Raw genomic sequence first — 22,464 nt, 5'->3', positions numbered from 1 at the left:
TTCTCTTCTGATCCGGGAAAAAATATTTCTTCCCTCTTTTATGGGGCATTTGGGGTGTTCTTGCTCTTGTTCGGTCATCATGATCATGCATATGTCAGGGTTTATGAGTTGGCAGGTGGGAGGAGCCTCATGCATGCATATGAATGAAGTAGGGTATTGCTTGAGTGATGTTTGTTTGTGGGATTACCTCACTTGAATCGTGTGTGTGGGATGGACGTTGTTTATCAACATGTGAATGTTGTGGGGAGAGAAGGGGGAGAATATTGTTTACCTGCTTGCATGTGCGTGAGTAGGGGGAGGAGGTTGTTTATCTACATACATGCATGTATATGTTGGGAGAGACTGCCTGTCTGTATTCATGTACGTACTCACCTAAGTGTGCTTGTGAGGGTTGAGCTTTGGCTCTTTGGTCCCTCCTCTCAACTGTCAATCAACTGGTGTACAGATTCCTGAGCCTACTGGGCTCTATCATATCTACATTTGAAACTGTGTATGGAGTCAGCCTCCACCACATCATTTCCTAGTGCATTCCATTTATTAACTACTCTGACACTGAAAAATTCTTTCTAACGTCTCTGAAAAAATTCTTTCTAACGTCTCTGAAAAAATTCTTTCTGACGTCTCTGTGTGTTTGTGTGTGTTCGTGTGGGAGTGTGTCTGTGCGTGTGGGAGTGTGTGTGTGGGAGTAAATGTATACATGTTTTTTTATGCTTGTGCCCTACTAATCACCAGGCCAATTATATATAGTGCGTATGTGGACGTCATGAATGAACAGAGTTAATATTTTCCCGTTCTCGATTAAACATTAACATAATACAAGCTTCCTTCTCCCTCTCATTTCCTATGATTTCATTGATATATCACGCCATTTCTAATATATTTCTAATATATTCAGTATATTAATATACTGAATGCATTGTTTGTTTCCCTCAAGGCAATTTATCACGTATATTGCCAACAATTTGTCTAACATTTAAAAGCTTCGAGACATACAGGTATCATATTTTAACAGATAATTATAATTCTGTAGCGTAGAACATAAAATATTCCACTTTATTTACTTAAACAAAAATTCGAATATATATTGAGCTATAAAACAAAATCAGTGCAAAATACACAGTAAACTTAAAGAATAAATCATATTATAATGGCTAAAAATCTAGCGTCTAAACGCTTCGCAATTGGCCCAGCACCACTGCATTCCGGAGAAAGGCCCATCGTTACTGTACTCCAAAAAAGGTCCTGCACTCCGACGGAGCGAGAAAAGTTTAGTAAGCTAGCAAGACTGCAACGAAGGACAACATCTGAACTTTCTTCCAAATAGCGAACGAAGTTTTAGTGCTAACACTGTTTAATGTTTGACCAGCATAATTCTGACATTGTAAAACTAGTTTAATTACCAGGAGAGGAGAGTGGTTAGCGCTGGAGAGGGTCCTGGCCCAGAGGTGTCGCTGGTGTGTGTGTGTGTGTGTGTGTGTGTGTGTGTGTGTGTGTGTGTGTGTGTGTGTGTGTGTGTGTGTGTGTGTGTGTGTGTGTGGTTTGTGTTTGGTGTGTGTGTAGTGTGTGTGTGTAGTGTGTGTGGGTATGTGTAGAGGGTGGCAATCAGTATTTGGCCGTGTGTGTAAAAGAGCCAAGTGTGTGTGTGTGTGTGTGTGTGTGTGTGTGTGTGTGTGTGTGTGTGTGTGTGTGTGTGTGTGTGTGTGTCGGTGTGTGCAGATCCCTGTTTCACAGTCTTTGTTGCCATAGTTGAGGTCTCCCAGTATTAAGAGCCGAGAACCATTCGTTTCTTCAACTGAAGCAGCTCGTTCCATGATAATAATTGATGCCTATTGTTTGTTATACTCATGTCTGGGTTGTCTATGGTTTTTGTGTTATGTATCACTGATGCTTTATTGTTATGCTTTCAAAATGCTATAGTTCCTATAGGCATAAATTGTCCAGGCAGATGTTGACTGCTCCCTAAGTGTCCAGTCATTTGTGATTGACAGAGCCACTCTCCTTCATCTTCCTCCTTCTCTCTTATCTTACAATATAGTTATCTACAAAGAATACTCACTTGTTATGTATCTTAACAGCTTCGTTTCAGTGAGTGCAATTACATTTGGGTTCTCCTTATTTGCTGGTTCTTTACATTCACACCTACAAGCTCCATTATAGACGGCTGCCTGGTGTCTGGGGGTCAACAGTGTGTGCAACATGAGCCAATTATACATGGAAGTGATAATATTGTATGGGTATTTTTTTAACTACGCTTAGTTCTGTTTATAAGCAGGAAGATAAAGTTTATAGAGCCCAATCTCAGATAATTTAAACATACAATTATATCCTCTTCATCTGTGAGATGGGGCATGAGGGAGAGGGGTAGGGAGATCACCATGATCAAGGGAGAGAGGAAAAGGGCAAGGGGAAATGGTTACTCTACGCGACTATCACAAAATATCCTCTTCATCTAAGGGTAAAGTGGGGAAGGGCCACTTCGCCCCGACAGTCACAAAACACCCTCTCCATCTTGTAAACGAACGGATGTCCAGAACTCCCAAGAAACGCCATAAACTGGGAGAAAGGAGATGAGGGTAAGGGAAGTGGTCATCAGTTTGCATTACTCATGGGAGCAATGGAGAGTGTGAGTATCTGAGTTCTCACTTAACCCATTCCTCTCCACCTTCACTCCGAATTCCCTCTAACCCCCCCTCCCAACCCCCTTTCTCTCCTACATTTTAACTCCCATTCCCAACCTAAAACCATAACCAATTCTACAAAATTTCATTCTCCAAACTCCAAACTCCATTACCCAACCCCGCCCCACAACCCTAAGTCCTCTTCACTCAGATGCATCTGATTGAGTTTTGCATCGCATTGCTCGCCCCTGTGGAGGGAGTATCCACATTTTAGTAAGCGAGTACCAACTTTGGAAGTGAATACCAATTTTGAAATAAATTCAAAAATTTATTCATAAATGGTTATACCTATGTAATTGGGAGATGTTATATAAAAATTACAGGATAATAATTACCCCTAAGTCACAATAACAACATAACACTAGGCTGTCATTATCAAACTCTGAATCACAAAATGTATTCCTAACAACGTACAGAAATTATTACAGTCCTGATTGAACTAAAATGCTCACATAAGTGTGGATTTTTATTCTGTTATTATGTCTGTGAGAAGACATCACCATTACTTATTAAATTCATTATTGAGAGCAGGATTATGTAAATTTTCGGCATCCATGAACTCATTAAGCATGTTTAAAAATGCATCTTAATGGCAAAAATCATTGTTGAAGTTACCACAAAGTTACCATCATGATATGAATTAGTTGCTAGAAAGCAAGTTGGACTTTGTTTGCTACCAAGTACCAACTTTGCAGAACTATTAACTTCGTAGTAAGAGAGTACTTAACTTTATAGTATGAGAGTACTTAAATTTAGAGTACCTATAAATAACTTTATAGTGTGTGAGTTGTTACGGGTGACGCATCGCATCCCTTGGTAGGCAGGAAGTTGGTGGGGAGCTGGAGGAGAGACTCGAACCAATAGTTGCAAGTCCTCGGGAATATTCATGCGGAATACCTTAGCGCCAACTCGACTCATTTTCTCAACTCCAACAATCTGTCTAATCTAATATTCTTCCTGGACTAAAAATTGTGGAAGTGACACAGGCCGAAGTCTGCAGTTTCCCCTTCTGCAGAGAGATGAGAGAGAGAGAGAGAGAGAGAGAGAGAGAGAGAGAGAGAGAGAGAGAGAGAGAGAGAGAGAGAGAGAGAGAGAGAGAGAGAGAGAGAGACGTAAAAGAAAAGGCTAAAAAATTGACCTGGAAGAAATAATAAAATCAGGTAAAGTCATGGAAAGTGAAACTAATGGGAAAATAGGGAAGTCAAATGAGTCAAGAGTGAGGACGCAGAGCCGCCCGAAATTAGCTTGGATGTCGACCCCCCCAAGCTTGATAAATCGCTTCCTCCTGTACCGGTAGTGGGAGAGAGGCAAGTGTTAGGATGGAAGGACGAGTAGTGGAACTGTGAGGGATGGCAATAGGGCCTCTTGTGACGGGCACGGGCACTCAAGAGGTGACACGGGCAGGGGCAATTAAGTCCTAGATTTTTTGGAGGTAATGTGAAGATGCCTTATCTTCTGTTACCTGCTCTACACCTTACACCTTTCCTCCTTCTAGGTATTACCTTCTCGTACCTGTTCCTCACCTCACTCTTGCCTTATTTATTGCCTGTGCCTTCCTCTCTCCTAAAGTTACTGGTTACAGCCCCGCTCCTGTGCCAGGTAACTCCACTACGGGCTCACCATAGCCCGTGCTACTTGGAATTTTTTGTTCCCAGTAGCTGAATCTTAAACAACAACAACAACCTCTCTTACATGTACCACTTTCCGGCTATTCATGCCCGTGCCACCTCTTGGGTGACTTAATTTTCATCACTCACTCTCTCTCTCCCGTATACTCACCATAGTCCGTGTTACTTGGAACTTTTTGTTCTAAGTAACTGTATCTTCTCATCATCACAATCGACTTGAAAATGTCCAAGACGGACCGAAACGTTGTATGTGTGTGTGTGTGTGTGTGTGTGTGTGTGTGTGTGTGTGTGTGTGTGTGTGTGTGTGTGTGTGTGTGTGTGTGTGTGTGTTTGTGTGTGTGTGCATACATGTGCGTGTGAGGGTGCGTACAGTATCCGTAATAGTATCTTATATATCATCTTGGCTTTACATACTAAAGATAATATAAAAAGACTACAAAAGTCACCAATATATATACAAAATCACAACGTAAAATCTTAAAAAAAACTGATTAATCAAACAATAATTTCATTATAGCCAAAACCAATTTTACCGGCTTGCCGTGAAGACAGATTTAATCCAGCTCACAAAATCAGGCATTTATCAGGAAAGATTTACTGCCTATCCGTAATTGATGGGGCAACTTGGACCTGCAAAAGCTGTATAAACGGTTACCTGTTTTACGACCTCGTGCGACAGCGCTAAATGTAACTTATTTATTTAAGAAATTTTTCGCGCGAAGTTTGATATTTAATTTTGAATAAAGACGATCTAATGGAAATTTCATGACCCATGAAGAATCAAAAGCTATTCATCGTTAAAAAAATGACTTCGAATACCATAAAGTTGGAAAACGAAGATCCAGCAGCGTTCTGTTTCAGGATTTTGCCATAATACATCGGAGACAGCGAGGGTCGTTTATCAGGATTGCTTGTGTGTGTGTGTTTACACAACCGTGTGTGTGTTTGTCTGTATATCTGCCTTCCTTTACGAACCATGAAACGTTCACCAAATGAATTTCTCTCTCTTGTAGATGAAAGGTGTCCCAAGTTTATTATATTATCCAGTAGTTTGTTCCACGAATCAACAACCCTGTTGAACAAATCCACAAGGGCTGTGATGAGGATTCGAACCTACGTCCGTGAGTATTCCAGACGCGCCTTAATCGGAGAGACATCAGGATCCATGTGAGGTCAGTGAAACTCCCGGTTGCAATTATTTTGACCATGTTCTGGCACAGTCGATTAAGGCGCGTCTGAGGTCCTCTCGAACGTAGGTTCGAATCCTCATGACGGCCCTTGTGGATTTGTGTGTGTGTAACAACCGTGTTTTCAAATCAGCATTTACCCAGGTCTTTCCTAAATCTAAACTTATGCATTGTTTCTTGTTTTATTTTGTGTTGATATATTTATTGCGTTATTAATATTCACATTCATTTGGGCTTTAGGAGACTCGAACAGTGGGCCCCATGTGTGTGAGGCCGAAGTTCTGTCGACCGTGCTATTGAGTGCCCTTAATAAGGAAAGTTTCCAGAAGCAGCATCCTGCTGCCACACTTGAATTTTCGACTTTCCCCTGACTACTAATACCCTTTATTAATAATGCCCCTGACTCTCCCTTATTAATATCCCCTTCCCCTGTCATGCGCATTCATCCACTTGTGCAATCAAATCACTCTCTAACTTTTCGCCTTTTTAGAGAATGTAACTTAAGCTTTTTCAATCTCGCTTCCCATGAAATGTTTCAAATTTGCGGGATTTTCTTTGTTATTCTTTGCCGAAGACGTTCTAGTGAATGAATGTTTTGTCAAGAGTATGGCGACCAAAACTGAACTGCATTATCTAAATGGGGCCTAACTAGAGCAAGATATAGCTGAAGAATAACATTAGGTGTTATTTTCTTTACACTTTTATAAATGTTATCCCAGTAACCTGCTTGCTCAATTTTGAACATTTATGCATTTATTTTTTGTTTGTTTTTTGGCTTGTGGACCATGATTACCATTAATCATGGCCCGCAAGCCCAGATCATGTCCTCATATCCCAGCTCCTATCCTGTCTTTCTATCTCAGATCCGATATTGTCTTCCTATCCTGGCTCATATCCTGTCTTCCTATCCTAGCTCATATCCTGTCTTCCTATCCTAGCTCATATCCTGTCTTCCTATCCTAGCTCATATCCTGTCTTCCTATCCTAGCTCATATCCTGTCTTTCCTCGCAGTTCCTATCCAGTCTTCATTTCCCTTCCATGTGTTGTACAGTCATTCTGCCTTAAAGTTTTCTCTTCACATTATTTGTTTTTAATATTATTGTTTTAAATTTATTTTTTAATTTGTTTATAAATTTTTTTTTCAATTTATTCCTGCACTTGCGAAATCAAATTAACTATGACATGAGTATATATTTGTTTAAATTAAAATGTAATGAGAATCGAACTGGTGACCACAGATCTGCCAGGCGCAAATAATGCTCAGAGCCCAAAGACGTGTATGCAAATGCGCGCATAAACATTATTTTTTTTACATAAAAACCATGAATACACAAATATTTTAGCATTCACATTCATTATAAAACCGGCAAAAAGTGCTTTGTTGAATATACTTCGCATATCATATTGCTAATCCTCATGCATGTTAATCTATTGTTGACAGCTTAAAGCATTATAAAATAACTTGCATATCGTGAATTTCAAAAGCTTAATCCTCGTGCGAGCATATTGAGTACAATCCTTTTAATACACATAAAAATACGCGCACCAGCCCGTCTTCTTAATAGGGGTAGTAAAGCTTATGAACCAAAGACACCCACCTAACTTTGAAACTCTTAATTTGGCTTATCTTTACCTTATATATATATATATATATATATATATATATATATATATATATATATATATATATATATATATATATATATATATATATATATATATATATATACAGAGAGAGAGAAGAGAATGCCTGTCTGTCTAAGGGCAAAACTCACCCAACTTTTCAGAGTGACAAATAGATGGTAGTGGAATGTTATCTGTGTGTGTATCGGCCCCATTGCCCCCCTTACCGAAGAATCGGCTCCTATTGCACCAACTAGTGACTCCAGTGACATCTGAATTATTCTGGTTTACTAAAGAGTATTTCGACAGTTATTCAGCTCTTCATAAAGAAAGAGAAAATCTTATAGGACATAATTTTTCACTGGTAGAGCAAAAAATAGTAACATACACAATGTCGCAACTTCTAGAGTATGGATGATCAATGGATTCACCGATGATTGTATCCTATAGATCATCATGCGATGAGTTAACTCATCAGGATATCGTCAGGATATGACGAGCTAATTAGCAGCAAATCACTGTTTCATTTTGACACGCTATACATAATTAGTTGTCTGGGGGAAAAATAATACACCCACTTTACCTTGAATGCAAAAATCATTAAAATAACCAATTGTTTTAATTGAATATAGTAAAATATTTTTATTAGATGAATAGCCAGTAACAGAACCGGCAACGGAAAAATCAGGCAACAGTAATGTCAACAGATTTGTAATGGCAACAGATCTGTAATGGCAACAGATCTTTAATGGCAACAGATCTGTAATGTCAACAGATCTTTAATGTCAACAGATCTTTAATGGCAACAGATCCGGCACTCAGTAAACAGATCACCAGGGTCACCAAGCCCATCACAATTCCTTCCATCCTCACCGGCCGAATAACAGGACCAACCTCCCTACACACACACCACTATCAACAAGGGCGCGCTGGAAAAGATACTGCGTCATTTCGCACAGCTAAAACTTTCTCAATTAGCGTAATTCAACTTGCTTCATTATCATAAAACTGCCGTATCGCTGCGTACTTAATTAAGCGAAGTAAAAGGGAAAAGGCTGAGTCCTTTTGTTCTTGAATGCATATTTCAAGACTAATATATATAATATATATATAATATACCCAACGATGCCTGTCTCTCTGTCTTTCTCTTTCTCTCTCACTCATTCTCATCAATGTAAGGTAAATTATCAGCAAATACTCTGGGAAGATATTTCACATTTTTATCCTCTCTTTTTTAATATTCACGTACAGCGATCCCCTTATCCCGTTCCACATCCAATTAACTTTTTTACCAATTTCGTGTAAAACCTAATGATGTTCTGATGTTTATATAAAAAAAATATATATATAATATGTATCCGATCTAAGCTGCAAGGAGAAAAATAGTGGGCTTTGGGATTTATTTTTATCCGCGATTTGCTTCCGGTGGGAGCAGGCTGCCCGTTATTAAATCAAAATAAGCAATTACGATTTTTTTTTTGCTCTCTTTTTTTCCGGAGCTCGCTTTTGTACCCCGGCATCGTCCGGGGTCGGAAAACAGGAGCCACATCTTCACTACACACCATCTTCTTCAACGTCGTAATAAATGAGGCTGGTGCCTTTCCCGCCCCGTCAGAGTTTCTCGTGAACCAGAAACTTTGGTGGATTTGGAGCCAAATTTGGTGGATTTGGAGCCAAATTTGGTGGATTTGGAGCCGAATTTGGTGGATTACATCACATCTCCGCACTTGCGGTCTCTGTTTTGTCATTACTGCATAGTTGTATTCTGTGTATTCCATTACATTACAGTAGCTTCACATTGTTATTGTATAACAAAGTTACAATATAATTATTGTATAACAAAGTTACAATATAATTATTGTATAACAAAGTTATACTTATGTGAATAAGATTCTCCCGTCAGAGTTAAACATGTGTTGGTTATTAAAGTCCCCTCTCTGTGTCCATGAGGTCCACCCCAGAACTCCTGAGCATTGGTATTTTTTCATGAAAATACAAGATTGTGATCGCGTCATACGAGAAAGTTTGCAGCATTTATAAACGAGGTATTCTTTGGATAATTTTAATCGTTGCTAAAGGAGTTGCAATGTACTCACTATACAACACATGGCCAGTGAGTCACCATTCTCACCATACAACACATGACCAGTGAGTCACCATACTCACCATACAACACATGGCCAGTGAGTCACCATACAACACATGGCCAGTGAGTCACCATACTCACCATACAACACATGGCCAGTGAGTCACCATACTCACCATACAACACATGACCAGTGAGTCACCATATAACACATGGCCAGTGAGTCACCATTCTCACCATACAACACATGGCCAGTGAGTCACCATACTCACCATACAACACATGGCCAATGAGTCACCATACTCACCATACAACACATAACCAGTGAGTCACCATACAACACATGACTAGTGAGTCACCATACTCACCATACAACACATAACCAGTGAGTCACCATAGTCACCATACAACACATAACCAGTGAGTCACCATACTCACCATACAACACATAACCAGTGAGTCACCATACTCACCGTCCCACAGTAGAATAATATTACTTTTTTATATACTAAAATCTTACATGGAAAACTTGTGCCATTATCAACACTATTTCCTTTATTACCGTCATGTAATTAAGGTTGCAATTTGCATAAACAACGTCAAGTGAGTTTGTAAACAAGATGGCCCAGAGAGGCAGCCGACGGCTGCTGCAACATTGCATATGCGCCTCGACTAACAAATACTAAATACAAATGGTAAATGCAGTTGATTGTCAGATGAGAGAGGGTTTTGTTGTTGTTTTAGATTTAGTTACAGAAAGTTGCAAGCAGCACGGGCTATGGTGAGCCCGTAGTGGACTTACCTATCACAGGAACGGGGGCTGTAATTGGTGAGAAGCGTCTGCCTCAGAAAATTAGTCTGCACACAAGTCCATATTTTAAACATAAAAAGCGAATATGACACCAAAAAATATGAATATATATTTTGTGTTTCATTTAAATATGTAAACTTTATATTATGCAAAATAGTTCAAATATTAATATATCTCTGAATAAAAGATTTGTTGTGTGTTAGTTACTGAGAGCATTATACGTCCAGCATAATTGAAAGCTGCTTGTCTCGTAAACTAGAATGTCTCTTCTGACTGGCGAAACATGTAGTAAAATGAAACTGCTTTCCGTTAATTTTGTAAGCGGGAAGAGGGAACATTAAGAGGGCGTGTTTAAGGCCTTGGTGTTGCTGGATAACATATGTCCCACTCGACGCTGAGTATTTCGTTATTTTTCGAACTGATGAGCGAGACTGTTTCGTAGTTGTTCGGACTGGTCAAAGAGATTGTTTCATTATTGTTTAGAAAGAAGAGGGAGTGTGTTTCGGTTTTGTTCGAACTGAGGGAAGTGACTGCTTCCATATTGATCGAATTGATGAGCGAGATTGTTTCTTGTTATTCGAACTGACGAGCGAATCTGTTTCGTTATTGCTCGGAATAAAGAGCGAGACTATTTCCTTATAGTTCGAACTGAGGAGCAGCACTGCTTCATTACTGTCCCTGGTTCGAACCGCCTAATTGCATCTACCGTCTTGTTCTGTGTCGTGCAGGTGTTCAAAGCGTTCACAAATCATGACTTGGAGTGAACATCAGAGACGTATACGGGAGATCAGGTTTAATAATGGTAGATTAGGAACATTGTTGAACAAGTTCAGGATAATAACAGAGACCCGCAACATATGACCTCAACAGAACAATAACAGGCAATTGCAACAGATGATATCAAACAGGACAATAACAGCCGCAACAGATTACTTCAGCATGAAAATAACACACAACGACAAAAGATGACACCAACTGGTCAATATAGACAGAATAAACAAATTACATAAACAGAACAATAACAGATGACTTCAACAGGACAATGACTGCCTGCCGCAACAGATGACATCCAACAGGGCAGTAGCAGAGAGGCATAACAGATGACCAAAGTTCTGCTAACCAAATCTAAGAAGCCTTACCTAACAAAACCAACTGTAGCGCATGAGACCAGAAAATATAAGGAAAACCTATTTATTTGGGATACAGCTTGATAGACCTACTCAATCCTTTGACTGCTGTTTCGGCAACAGTATATTCCCCCCATATCGATTACCATCATTCTCTAAAAGTCTCATATACATTAGTTATCCTTCATCGCTAATAAAACCAACACAAATAGTCGTCGTTTTCTTTTGTATGGGGTACTTGAGAGCATTAAAACCTTAGATGTACATTATTTAAAGGGAAAAAATGTGCAGAGAGAAAATTAAAATTGTTTCCTAACTATAAATATCATCTCCAATTATCGGCGGATCTAGGAATAACTATTACGAGGATCTTGACTGTAATTATACACGAGACAGTGAGAGGGGAGAGAGAGACAGAAGAGAATGGGAAATTAAAGTTATATATATATATATATATATATATATATATATATATATATATATATATATATATATATATATAATGTGTGTGTAAATATGCATATTTATATGTACAGTATATATAAGGCGAACACTTAAGGATTAGTGCTCAGTCTAAAGGCTCGAACCCAGATGAAATCGCTCGCGAAAAGTGGGCCGAGTGTGCTGCTACTGCGCCATTATAGACCACATTCACATCAGAACCAAAATATGGAATTAGAGGAAGAGTAAAAGTACTATACCGTCCGAATCCTCCAAATTTACGCGAAAATTTCCCAAATCCTCAGGTTAAAGAGAGTGGGAAAAAATGTTGGAATGGGTCGTGTATATTTCATGGAGATTTCTGGCGTGAATTGCCGTTGGGAAGCTAAATCCTGAGGTGGAAGTGTCGATTTGCTGGAGAATGTGTCGTGGTGGAGAACTTGTAGTCCCCCCCCCCCTCGCTTCGACCCCCTCCCCCCTTCGTTTTTCCCCTCTTCCTCCCTCCATTTCACCCCTTCAACACCCCCTTCCCCTGAGTCTTCCCCCCTTCTCTCTGAAAATGTATTATCAAGAAGCACTGAAACGACTGTATGTCATCTCTGAGAAAACTGAAAACTCCACGGAAATCTTGTATGTGGTGATCATGTCTCCACTAACTCTTTTGTCTTCCAGCGACGTTTGTGTGTGTGTATTTGTTTCTCTCTGAAAATTTCTGCAACAGGACACAAAGGCGCCTTGTCGTTTTTACCAATTTTTCTTTCCGTTGAAAAGGTGAACCCCAACGAGGACTTTACTAAGCAAACGTTACATTCAATAACAAGGGTTTTTTCCCCTCTTGTTGTCGTTGTTGTCGCTGTGTGCCAAGACCACTACAACTGGAGTCTCCCACTAGTTGCTCCAACCAGCTGTTGGATCCTTGCACCAGCTGTAGTGAACGCTGTGATAAACACTGTGATGAACACTGAGACGAATGCTGTGAAGGCAAAAAGCTGTGACACATTTGCAATATATTTCGAGACAAAATATTTGTTTCATAAAAGTCGGTGTTTATGCCTATATAATGAATCTAATTGTTGATGAATTGAAAGAAACATACAAGTAAATTAGCTGTAAATTATGAGTAATAAATAATGAACAGTAGACACATCAGGTGTTTTAGTAGCAACAGTAGACACATCAGGTGTAGTAGTAAGAGTAGACACACTAGGTGTAGTAGTAGCAACAGTAGACACATCAGGTGTAGTAGTAAGAGTAGACACACTAGGTGTAGTAGTAGCAACAGTAGACACATCAGGTGTAGTAGTAGCAACAGTAGACACATCAGGTGTAGTAGTAAGAGTAGACACACTAGGTGTAGTAGTAGCAACAGTAGACACATCAGGTGTAGTAGTAAGAGTAGACACACTAGGTGTAGTAGTAGCAACAGTAGACACATCAGGTGTAGTAGTAAAAGTAGACACACTAGGTGTAGTAGTAGCAACAGTAGACACATCAGGTGTAGTAGTAAAAGTAGACACACTAGGTGTAGTAGTAGCAACAGTAGACACATCAGGTGTAGTAGTAAAAGTAGACACACTAGGTGTAGTAGTAGCAACAGTAGACACATCAGGTGTAGTAGTAAGAGTAGACACACTAGGTGTAGTAGTAGCAACAGTAGACACATCAGGTGTAGTAGTAAAAGTAGACACACTAGGTGTAGTAGTAGCAACAGTAGACACATCAGGTGTAGTAGTAAAAGTAGACACACTAGGTGTAGTAGTAGCAACAGTAGACACATCAGGTGTAGTAGTAAAAGTAGACACACTAGGTGTAGTAGTAGCAACATTAGACACATCAGGTGTGGTAGTAAGAGTAGACACACTAAGTGTAGTAGTAGCAACATTAGACACATCTGGTGTAGTAGTAAGAGTAGACACATCTGTTGTAGTAGTAAGAGTAGACACACTAGGTGTTGAAGTAGCAACAGTAGACACACTAGGTGTAGTTGTGCTGTAGTAATAGTGTAGTATTAGTAACAATGGTCTTAAGAACGTGGCAAAATAACAATTGCCAGAATGGGTAACTTTTAGCTTCCCTCATATAATTATCGCCATAACAGTTGCCATTATGAGTGTTATCGCCCCTTGGCTCTGGCATATCGACTAAAAACACACGCCTCTAATATCTCCCGCCATTATAGAGATTATAGTTGCGTTTTCGCGCCAGAAATGGGTGTTGAAATATGCTGTGTTTGCAGAGAGACGGCTTCAAGTATTTTTTTTTTTACCTTTTTAATGGCTCCGTGGGAACCCTGCCAGCCTGGACGGTCATCAGGGAGGTAATAGTGGGTTTTCATGTTTTAATCTGGCGATAATCTCAAGGCTGACTGAGACCAAGAGAGGTCTAGCTGAAGGGGCACAGCTGCCGGCCAGCCATTCCCAGTGTGGACTCAACTACAATATGAGCCCTGGGAAAATATCATAGCTCGAGGCTACGGTACCGCCCTCCTCGACACTGTCAACACAATTTCCACCCGACAAAAGCGTTTCCTCTGCACTTGTAGCATCTGTAACTCCGTCTAACACCGCCCAACTTTGGCCTTCTTAGCTGGCGGCGTGTCGTGTCTCTGTTTTTTTATGTGTCTGTCTTTGTCGTTTTGTCTTTGTGACACACATGCACGGTCTCTCTCTCTCTCTCTCTCTCTCTCTCTCTCTCTCTCTCTCTCTCTCTCTCTCTCTCTCTCTCTCTCTCTCTCTCTCTCTCTCTCTCTCTCTCTCTCTCAGTTATTGTCAGACTATATACACAGCTTTTCTCGTCATAAATATACATTGTAAATTAACAGGCGAACTCGACACTTAAAGAAGACTTCGCTGCAATTCAAAAAACGGATTGAAAAAGGTTCTCTCAGACAGAAGCAGCATTGCTGTCAGCGAGTTGCAGTCTTGAAGGGGATGTCTCGCTGAGGAAGATGACACGAGCAAGATGGTGATGAATGTGATGGATTTGTTTATAATTACCAACAGCTTTGTGGAAACTAAAAAAAAATCGCTTTGGCATCTATCTTTACCATAAATATTGAATTATTACTTCAGCAAAAACTCGCAATTCCTTATCCATATTAATTTGATATTGATCAACAGGTTTTTGAGAAGAAATAAATTTATACAGTCATGGGTATTAGAATTTTACTTGAAGAATTCTTTGATAAAGAAGTTGGATCTCGAGACAGTCTTACTGCAGGCAAAATGTGAGTCATAAATACTCATCCAAGACAGAAGTGAATACCACTTAGCGGGCTGGCCAGAGGCATTGAGTCCGCGCAGGAATATCCTTGTAAAAAAATACACCAAGACTCCCTAAGTGGTAATGGATGAAGTTTAGACACAGAATTTACATTTACTAAACTTTACATTTACTAAAAAGAGCCCTGTACTATTAAATATACTGCTGTCTTTATCGCTTGCTTCTGATACACTTGGTAAATGTAAATGAAGATTATGTCGCGAATTAAGTCATTCTCTACAAGCACTGAACATCAGAGACAGTAACAAGGTATATCCAGTGACCGGTCGGTACTTTTATCCTGCAAGTGGAGTTGAGAACAAACTTCGAAATATATATGATGACAGCAACGAGAGTTTTGGGGGCAATTTCACGATAGTTATGTGAAAATATTTAGAGAGACGTTCTTGATGTAAATAATCTTAATTGCTTATGAAGCTGACAGTGCGTCGGTTAATTATCAAAAACAATGTTTTTCATTTACCAAACTTAGCTAGAAATATAATCTGAAATACTGAATGTTAATTGCCTTTGTCACATTTTGGATAATACTGCAAAGTTTGCCTGCAATTATATTTTTTGAAAACTGAAAACGCTTGGGCTTAAAATGTTCAATTAATTCTCTTCCAGTGCTATAAAAAATAATATAAAGAAAACAAGTGAAATTATGAGAAGAAAGCGCTAAGCCAGTATGGCTATATAGCCCATGGAAGGGATAAGAGGTTAGGATAGAAACTGGGATTGGACGAGGGAGGGATAAGTTAAGGATCGGTGCCATACCACTTAGACCAACGGAGATCGAACGACGACCTGTAAGAAGCGAGGCGTCGCTGTACCGACAAGTCCGAGTGGATGGTCGTAAAAATGAATAATCTGAAACAACGTTTCGAATTTCTGGAACATAAAAGTCGCTACTACAGCATGTTTGTAGGAGGGATTGTGTCTCTTATCGTGTAGAGTCTAACACCTGTCAGGTGTGTGTGTGTGTGTGTGTGTGTGTGTGTGTGTGTGTGTGTGTGTGTGTGTGAGAAACATATATTGTAGTAAATATGATTAACATTGGAAGGGAGTCCTTACATTAGACAACCGACGGTTAGAAAGGAGAGACCCAAGAGCTTGGTGCAGCAGATACAGATAGTAGTAATTACACACACACACACACACACACACACACACACACACACACACACACACACACACACACCTTTAACAAGATGTACAAAACGAAAGAGGGGACACAGGTGTAAGTTAGAAGCACAAATGAGTGCGAGAGATGTAAGCAAATATTTGCATCCAATGGAGGATGTAAACACGTTGAATATATGCTTCCACACACACCAGACTCCATGGCCCAAGAGCTAGAGTTCGCCTCTTGTAAGCACATTTAAGCAATCCAAAAAAGTTTAACAATAGAGCAATAAACAAGACACATGTGTGGACTGAGTGTCTAATTTTCAGTCAAGCTATTGTGACTTGCAATCTGCAAGACGGCAAGAACTGCTCCAACGTAACAAATGGAACGGTTGATAATGGTCAACTGTTGAGCTCGTGATTTAGGTCGAATTCAAGTCCTAGGAGGACCAACTGGTCACTGATTCTGAACTGTTCGCCCTTGTTCACCGAATTGTAATTAGGCACCTGGCTGTAGTCGATAGGAAACGTGAAATGATAGGCTTAGGTGGTAAGGTTAGACCCTGTACATTTAGGGTGAGGGAGGATACGTAGGTGAGTGTGTGGGTGAAAAATTTGATGAAAACTCCAGGGAAAGCAAATCCCTAATTTCCAACATCATTGGAGTCGTTTGTTGTCGCAATAGGAGCTAATCCTATTAAAAGGAGGGCATGGGGGTCGTCTTTCTCCTACCACATGTCACCATGAAAACTTGCATCAGATTAACAGCAAACGTTTCGCCTCCAATGATATATTATTGTAGGTTGCAATATTGCACGTTAAACCCCTGTTGAGGTTTGGAACCTCACTTCCATGTTGAGGTTTTAAACCTCATTTTCCTGTAGAGGTCTTGAACCTCAAAACCCTGTAGAGGTCTCGAACTGCACTTCCTTGTGAACGGCACAAAATTAATAAAAAGAGACGGAACCACTAGGTGTTATAAAACATTCAAAGAAGACTACGACAAGCGGCAGAGTTCGTCAGAAAGATGGCTACTAGATTTCAACATAAACAATTGCAAGGTGATGAAAATTGAAACAGGTAACAGGTCATCATCTTGACTGTACACAATGGAAAGATAACTGCAACCTTGAAACGATAAGAAAAAAAGACCAAAGAACAGTCATAACCCCAACGTCAGCAACATATTCTAAACAAACCCAACATTCAGATCACTGAACACCACCTACGTGAGCTCAGACTTAAAGTGTGCAGCTTCCATCATAAAGCAAAAGACGTGGAAGTTCCCTCCATTCCTAACTTTAAGTATAAGACCATCGGGAAGTGTAAGAGCATTAGCTTACATGCATTGCAACAGTATTTTCTGAACTTGATTACATATAAAGGTCATCACAGATAATCAGGAAGCGTTATGCAAATACAAATGATTTCACCTCGATTTTTTTTCAGTGGAGGAAATAGATTTGTCTGAATTATTTAACCTTATGACCTTTAACCTCAACTAATATTCGACATGAGAGAAGTGGTCACTCAGTACCACCATCACTCAACATCACAGGTCTGATCTCTCAGCCTCTCCTGGGCACAGATATATGCCCTAGAACACAAAGCCAACAGCGCTGTACCTCAACCCTGGTAGAGGCTGCAGGAATAGCTTGCTGCGCTGATACATAAAGGGACCAAGCCATAAATTTTAACAATGTGACCCACGCTACCCCACCCTGCAGGTAGCTACGCTGATCTGCAGGAGATGAACGAAATTCGTGTACACAAAACGGGAATGAGGGGAAATTAATGTGAAATATGGTTAAGTGGCGGAGAAATTCAGTGCTGCGGTTAATGTTTTCTGTGTTTGAGTCTCGCATTAAAAACACAGTTTTTATAACTTTTTAGTTTATTATTTTTTTTTTTTTTAGTTCAGGAATAGTTCATGTTTAATAAACGGTTAATGTAGTAATTATATATTATTATTTCTTGTAAATGGTGTTGGCGTTTCTAATATTTTGTGATCTCTCTCTCTCTCTCTCTCTCTCTCTCTCTCTCTCTCTCTCTCTCTCTCTCTCTCTCTCTCTCTCTCTCTCTCTCTCTCTCTCTCTCTCTCTCTCTCTCTCTCTCTGTCTCTCCTCTCTCTCTCTCTGTCTCTCCTCTCTCTCTCTCTCTCTCTCTCTCTCTCTCTCTCTCTCTCTCTCTCTCTCTCTGTCTCTCTCTCTCTCTCTCTCTCTCTCTCTCTCTCTCTCTCTCTCTCTCTGTCTCTCTCTCTCTCTCTCTCTCTCTCTCTCTCTCTCTCTCTCTGTCTCTCTCTCTCTCTCTCTCTCTCTCTCTCTCTCTCTCTCTCTCTCTCTCTCTCTCTCTCTCTCTCTCTCTCTCTCTCTCTCTCTCTCTCTCTGTCTCTCCTCTCTCTCTCTCTCTCTCTCTCTCTCTCTCTCTCTCTCTGTCTCTCTCTCTCTGTCTCTCTCTCTCTCTCTCTCTCTCTCTCTCTCTCTCTCTCTCTCTCTCTCTCTCTCTCTCTCTCTCTATCTCTCTCTCTCTCATTCTTACAGTATCAATCGCTATCTATATATAATTCAATATTTAGTCAATTTTTACCTCGATTTCTTTGGTAAAAGAAATAGAATAATGGAGAGAGAGAGAGAGAGAGAGACTGACGACCCAAACATTTAACCTCACCGGCGCCATATTCGACAAATAATGGGTTAATTTTGTAAACATTTCCGCTTGGGGGATAAAGCACAGTGTTGCAAGGGAGCGTGGCTATAATGTTTGGTTGTGATACACTCTGGTTAAGTGTTGTGGGGGTGTGTAGCTGTCTGTCCGTCTCTTTGGCTGCCTGGTTGGCTGTCTCTTTAGCTGCCTGGTTGGCTGTCTCTTTGGCTGCCTAGTTGGCTGTCTCTTTGGCTGCCTGGTTGGCTGTCTCTTTAGCTGCCTGGTTGGCTGTCTCTTTGGCTGCCTAGTTGGCTGTCTCTTTGGCTGCCTGGTTGGCTGTCTCTTTGGCTGTCTGGTTGACTGACTCTTTGACTGCATGGTTGGCTGTGCCTCTAGCTGTATAATTGTCGTTTTGGTTGTCTGTCTGGCTCTCTCTTTGGCTGTTTCTCTGGCTGTGAGCTGTCGTCATTATTTAGTACGAGAAGAATCGTGGGCCTCTCCCATGCACAGCGTGGGAGATCTGCACCATGGGACCCCCTCCCATGTACAGCGTGGGAGATCTGCACCATGGGACCCCTCCCATGTACAGTCAGGGGTTGTCAAGTGCCTTCCAGCGTAATTGATGACCAACGAGTGGGAGGAGGTTGCGTCAGCGGTTAATTAAAGGCTTTAAATTAAATGCCAGGCGATATACACCCCCGGCGTAGAGTCGTCAGACGATATACACCCCCGGCGTAGGGTCGTCAGACGATATACACCCCGGCGTAGAGTCGTCAGACGATATACACCCCCGCGTAGAGTCCTCAGACGATATACACCCCGGCGTAGGGTCGTCAGACGATATACACCCCCGCGTAGGGTCGTCAGACGATATACACCCCGGCGTAGGGTCGTCAGGCGATATACACACCCCCGCGTAGAGTCCTCAGACGATATACACACCGGCGTAGGGTCGTCAGACGATATACACCCCGGCGTAGAGTCGTCAGACGATATACACACCCGCGTAGGGTCGTCAGACGATATACACCCCGGCGTAGGGTCGTCAGACGATATACACACCGGCGTAGGGTCGTCAGACGATATACACCCCGGCGTAGAGTCCTCAGACGATATACACCCCGGCGTAGAGTCCTCAGACGATATACACCCCGGCGTAGGGTCGTCAGACGATATACACCCCCGCGTAGGGTCGTCAGACGATATACACCCCCGCGTAGAGTCCTCAGACGATATACACCCCGGCGTAGGGTCGTCAGACGATATACACCCCCGCGTAGGGTCGTCAGACGATATACACCCCGGCGTAGGGTCGTCAGGCGATATACACACCCCCGCGTAGAGTCCTCAGACGATATACACACCGGCGTAGGGTCCTCAGACGATATACACACCGGCGTAGGGTCGTCAGACGATAAAAATCCCAAGGAGCCTCGCAAGAAAAAGGAAATCAATGTTATTACGTTATCAAAAGCGCAGCGGCCGTCTAGTTAAGACACATCTCTCAGTAACAGACGACCTGTCAGTGACGGATGATCTGTCAGTGACAGGCGATCTGATCTGTCAGTCTGGTGACACGTCATAACTCGACCAGAGAATAAATCGCCTTTTTGGCATCAGCTTTCTGTCCTCTCCCAGGCTCTGAGTTTTAATAAAAGAGAAACGATCAGGTTTTACTGGAGAGTGACGCTGAGTCGATGCTGAGCCCTGCTGAGAGATAGAGAGGCTGCTGAGGTGATGTAGAGCCCTGCTGAGAGACAGAGTGGCTGCTGAGATGATGTAGAGCTCTGCTGAGAGACAGAGAGGCTCCTGAGGTGATGTAGAGCCCTGCTGAGAGACAGAGTGGCTGCTGAGGTGATGTAGAGCCCTGCCGAGCGACAGAGAGGGTCCTGAGGTGATGTTGAGCACTGCTGAGCGACAGAGAGGCTGTTGAGGTGATGTAGAGCCCTGCTGAGAGATAGAGAGGCTGCTGAGGTGATGTAGAGCCCTGCTGAGAGATAGAGGCTGTTGAGGTGATGTAGAGTCCTGCTGAGAGATAGAGAGGCTGCTGAGGTGATGTAGAGCCCTGCTGAGAGATAGAGGCTGTTGAGGTGATGTAGAGTCCTGCTGAGAGATAGAGGCTGTTGAGGTGATGTAGAGCCCTGCTGAGAGATAGAGAGGCTGCTGAGGTGATGTAGAGCCCTGCTGAGAGACAGAGAGGCTGTTGAGGTGATGTAGAGTCCTACTGAGAGATAGAGAGGCTGCTGAGGTGATGTAGAGCCCTGCTGAGAGATAGAGAGGCTGCTGAGGTGATGTAGAGCCCTGCTGAGAGACAGAGAGGCTGCTGAGGTGATGTAGAGCCCTGCTGAGAGACAGAGAGGCTGCTGAGGTCATGCTGAGCCCTGCTGAGAGACAGAGAGGCTGCTGAGGTCATGCTGAGCCCTGCTGAGAGACAGAGAGGGTCCTGAAGACAATTCTGATGTTGAGCCTTGCTGAGAAAGGGAGAGTTTTGTTGACGTGATGCGGTGTCATGTATTCAGAGTACTGTGTCATGTCTTCACAGTTCTCTGCCATGTATTCAGAGTACTGTGTCATGTGCTCGCGGTTCTGTATCATGTGTGCACATGCGTACCAGAGTGTTGGGTCATATTTGCACACTGTGCTCACAGATTTCTGGTGTTTCAAACACAGTTACACCGAAGTTGTAGAGGGAATTAAACTTCAATGAAGTTTGTGGGGAGATTTATGAAAATTTAATTAAACATTAAGTTAGTTCATTTCAGATTTCTTTACTTACAACATTAAGTTGAGGGCTTTCACAGGCTTCTCTTCATAAAAACTTGCGAGTTGTGTTTTCCCTTCATAAAGTATAGTGAGACTGCACTCTCACTTCAGATTTTCACAGTTACTGTGTGCGCATTTCTAATCCATGAACTGGACGTTACTGATGGGGCCTGACAGCTGAGTGGACAGCGCCCCGGTGGAGGCGGAAACAAATGGGCAGAGTTTCTTTCTGATGCCCCCTATTACACAGCAGTAAATAGGTACCAAGGAGTTAGACAGCTGCTACGGGCTGCTTCCTGGGAATGTGTAACAAAAATGAGGCTTGGTCGAGGACCGGGCCGCGGGAACGCTATGCCCCGAAATCATCTCAAGATAACCTCAAGATCTCAAGATACTCTGCATTAACACACAGAAATCACAGTTGCGTGATGCATTAAATGAAATCAGTGTTGACCATGTCGTAGCTCAGTCGATTAAGGCATCGTCTGGGATGCTCTCGGACGCAGGTTCGAATCCTCGTCACGGCCCTTGTGGATTTGTTCATACTCTGCATTTCTCCAGCCCATAGCCATCTTTTGGAATGGTATACTGGTCAATGTCTTCCAGAACCATCTTTCGGAATGGGCGGGGGGCAATTTACAACTATCTCGCGGAAAGGTCAACAATCATTAAACTTCTGTAAATCTACAGCTAACTTGTGGAATTGGCTGCAACCCTTCGTCATCCCTGCACTTAAAGCTATGCAGACGAGGAGTCACAATAACGTGGCTGAAATATGTTGACTAAATCACACACTAGAAAGTGAAGGGACGACGACGTTTTGGTCCGTCCTGGACCATTCTCAAGTCGATTGTGATCTTGAGACCACAATCGACTTGAGAATGGTCCAGGACGGACCGAAACGTCGTCGTCCCCTTGACTGTCTAGTATGTGGTTTGGTCAACACTTAAAACTATTTGTGGGATGGGCAACAAGCCTAAGTCATCCCTGAACTTAAAGCTATATTATATAATGGCTCCAACCACGTGTCTTTTCTGAACCTAAAATTAACTAAAATAGCCATTAAATAGCCGTTTGCGAAGCT

General features: G+C 41.8%; 1 protein-coding gene across 1 annotated transcript in view; it reads right to left on the bottom strand.

Annotated features, from left to right (window-relative positions):
* LOC138353913 (uncharacterized) overlaps positions 1 to 21,992 on the bottom strand; it is a 156,981-nt gene extending 134,989 nt beyond the window's left edge. The window contains exons 1-3 of the mRNA XM_069307336.1: positions 21,927 to 21,992; positions 21,142 to 21,269; positions 12,719 to 13,571 (exon numbers count right to left, since the gene is read on the bottom strand). Coding sequence (XP_069163437.1) covers positions 12,719 to 13,571; positions 21,142 to 21,269; positions 21,927 to 21,992 — 1,047 coding nt within the window. The remainder of the gene's footprint in view (positions 1 to 12,718; positions 13,572 to 21,141; positions 21,270 to 21,926) is intronic.
* Positions 21,993 to 22,464: the final 472 nt, after the last annotated feature.

Source organism: Procambarus clarkii, chromosome 60 (genome assembly GCF_040958095.1).
Source record: "Procambarus clarkii isolate CNS0578487 chromosome 60, FALCON_Pclarkii_2.0, whole genome shotgun sequence".
Classification (NCBI taxonomy): Eukaryota; Metazoa; Arthropoda; class Malacostraca; order Decapoda; family Cambaridae; genus Procambarus; species Procambarus clarkii.
Note: the sequence above shows the minus strand (reverse complement) of the source record. Positions and strands in the feature narration are given on the sequence as shown.